This window comes from Galeopterus variegatus, unplaced genomic scaffold, assembly GCF_000696425.1.
Source record: "Galeopterus variegatus unplaced genomic scaffold, G_variegatus-3.0.2 Scaffold3648, whole genome shotgun sequence".
In the NCBI taxonomy this organism is placed as follows: domain Eukaryota; kingdom Metazoa; phylum Chordata; class Mammalia; order Dermoptera; family Cynocephalidae; genus Galeopterus; species Galeopterus variegatus.
Genome location: NW_007729759.1, coordinates 111,126 through 114,427, shown reverse-complemented (window position 1 = coordinate 114,427; position 3,302 = coordinate 111,126). Strand labels below are relative to the sequence as shown.

General features: G+C 35.1%; 1 protein-coding gene across 1 annotated transcript in view; it reads right to left on the bottom strand.

Annotated features, from left to right (window-relative positions):
- XRN1 (5'-3' exoribonuclease 1) overlaps positions 1–3,302 on the bottom strand; it is a 137,081-nt gene that overhangs the window by 104,292 nt on the left and 29,487 nt on the right. Inside the window, exons 13-14 of the mRNA XM_008585628.1 lie at positions 2,297–2,386; positions 255–411 (exon numbers count right to left, since the gene is read on the bottom strand). Of these exons, the coding sequence (XP_008583850.1) occupies positions 255–411; positions 2,297–2,386 (247 nt within the window). The remainder of the gene's footprint in view (positions 1–254; positions 412–2,296; positions 2,387–3,302) is intronic.

The window sequence follows — 3,302 nt, the reverse complement described above, 5'->3', positions numbered from 1 at the left end:
GCGCCGCCACGCTTCCCAAGCGGCGCACTATCCAGTGCGCCACCGGGCCGGCCCAGAGATTGCATTTTTTAAAAAGCAAACTTTAAATCAAAGAATTACTTCTCAAGGGATCTGTTAAAGAAATACTATATTTAAAACAGAAAATAAAATATATTTATCTACTAAATAAATTTGGGTACTAGTGTTTCTAGATTTGGAGAAGAAGCTCCTAAATATCAAAAAGGACATAAAAACATTTCAATTCTAAAACCCACCTGGTAGCACGTAGGAAGTAAATTTTTGCTAGCTGCTGGAAGTACAGCAAGAAGCTGTTCAAATGGCTTAAAAGGTTTTCCTAGTTCAAAATGGATTTTCAGTGTACTGATATTGCGGATATCAGATAGGAAAGGTGCATAATGATAGGGATAATACCTATAAAACAAAACAGTTTTAAACAATTGGCAACTTTATAAAACTTATCAACATTAAGTATATACTTTTTCCGTACTTAATTTTAACAACACATAGCAATAATTTTAGAGAAAAATAAAGTGCCACCCATAATTCTACCACTTGAATATAAAAAATTAGCATTTTTGGAAAATTTAGGTCATGTGATGGGAACAAATATCATATTTCCTTAATTCTTAAAGTGCAGTCTCACATTTCAAAAATTGGGATATATCAGGAAATAGAAAGACACACATAGTGTAACGCTTCTTTTAGTTACCAAAATGTTGACTGTGAATCTTCCAATCAATAGATTAAAACAGAAGTAATGAATTAAGAGTTTCAGTTTGGTCACCTGGGCCTGGGCTCTACAAGCAAGCAAGGGGCTGGGAGCAGCTGAATGTTCTGATAAAAGTTCCAATCTCATGAGGACAAGAGAACAGTGAGTCTGGGCTTATAAGGCCATTATCAGTCAGCTCTAAAAACTTTTATCTTTGAATTATATACATATTATTGTATTTGTGGTAAGGATAGACCATATATCAATCACACATGCTAATTACTTTTATTTTTGTTTAATACCTTTCCATCTTTAACTATAAGCATAAATATTTTTACAAAGGTTCAAAAACGATTGTTAAAATTTTCAATATAATCTTATTGTTTGACACAGGATACCAAAAAAAAATGAAGAAATGTTTTTATATTCCATAATTACAGCATACGTTTCAAAACATGGGAAAATTTAAGAGGTAGAATGGCATGTAGAATAATGGAAAAGGTAGACTTTGGAATCACATAGGCTAGACTTGAGTGTATGATCTTGGGAAGATTACTTAACCTTTCTAAGCCTCAGTTTCTTCATTTTCAAAAATGAGAAAACAATGCTTACTTTAAATAGTTATGAAGATCATATTACAGCATGCTTTTCAGTTGCCTGGCCTGAATGCCTTATAATACAATAGGAATAACATAGATTCACTCTCTTTAAAAAATGCCAAATCAAGAATTTTCTTCATTAGACTGCTTTTCAGAGGGTCCTTGAGAATCAGAATAGCGGCTGTAAAAATCTTTTTTCAAAGGCTACTAATAAGTAAAATTATAATTAATGTTATATTATTTTGCACTGGTTTGTATTGCTGGATGGTGCTCTAAAACAGAGCCTAGGAGAGGTGCTTCAGAAACACAACAAAACAGAGCTATATCATCACCTAAAAAATCTCTACTATGCACTGCATCACTTTTTGGTTTGTAATTTTTCTGTTTTAGTGAATGGTTCAGAAATGTAGATGAATTTGCTGGAATAGGAAAGAGAGAAATGGAGAATTATTACTATTTCTAGTAAAAGCAAATAATTCCTTTTTTCTTCTAACATACAAACAGCCCATTCTTCAATAATTATTCCCAATAATTTATTTTTTCAGACACAAAAAATATAGAGAGAATATAATGAAAAACCCCCATAATAAAAGGTCTTTGTTGACCTAAGGATTTAAAATTCTCTACCAAAATGCCATGTTTCAGGGCTAGAAGCATTTTTCTTAGATAAAAGTCTGTTTTTAAGTATTTTCATTTAAGAAATGATTACCTGTATTTCATCTAAACTTGGCTGTATGGGCTGGCCAGCTGGCTTAGTTGGTTAGAGCACAGTGTTGTAACACCAAGGTCAAGAGGTTGGATGCCCACACTGGCCAGCCACATTAAAAACAAACAAACAAACAAACAAAAAAACCAACTTGGTTGTATGGATCTTTTAAAAAACATTACTGTAAATAGAAATAAAAGGAAAAGAGATCTCCCAGTGAGATACTAGTATAATGAACCATTATAAAAAGACAAAACATTATTTTTGCTTTTATTCTCTCACCAGCTCCAGGACTGAACTCCATGATAGTAATAGTGCAAAATCCACTGTATTGCCTGAACATAACATGCAGCTTGATCAGCCAGAAAATCACTGAAAGTAGAAAGTAATATTTTCATTATAACATTATTTTTTGAAGTTAGGCAGTGTCTTTACAGCATGATATCTGCTGATACCACCTTTTACCTCATGTTTAATCAATGAATTAGATAAAATTTACAGCTAAAAATTATACAATAGCCAAAAATTATAATCAGAAAAACTCCAAAATATTATTTTTTTAATTCCATCTTGTTACATGAAAGGTTTGCCTTATAGTTTTTCTAATACAACTACCAAAATAGTTAAAACTGCTGTGCATATTTACTCAATGTACTACATTTTTGGTTTAAAGTTGGAGGATTTAGCCAATGAAGCTTCCTATAAAGTGGCACTACCATGCTAAATAGTGGGGGTGGGATGGGAAAGAGAGATGGGAATCTTCTTTATCTGGGAGGACAGTACCTAAGTGAAAGAAGCAGAAGCAGATCAGAAAGATTTTAAAATCTGGTTATAACAACTAGAACACTCTTTGAAAAATGCTATAGCTGCTGAATAATATTTCCTCTAATCCCTTCTTTCTCAAAAACCAAATGTCATCATTTAAGGTTTGGATAAAATAAATTTTCAGATCACACACACACACACACACACACACACACACACACACACACACACACACACACACATGAACAGCCCTGGGCTAAAGTCAAAAGCGGCCACTTAGAAATTCCATATCTCCAGGGCTGGCCCAGTGGCGCACTGCTACAGTGCACCGCTTGGGAGCGCAGCGGTGCTCCCGCGAAAGCGGCCACTTAGAAATTCCATATCTCCAGGGCTGGCCCAGTGGCGCACTGCTACAGTGCGCCGCTTGGGAGCGCAGCGGTGCTCCCGCGGAAGGTTCGGATCCCACATACAGACCGGTTCCCGCTCACTGGCTGAGCGAGGTGTGGGCGCAAAACCGAGGGAT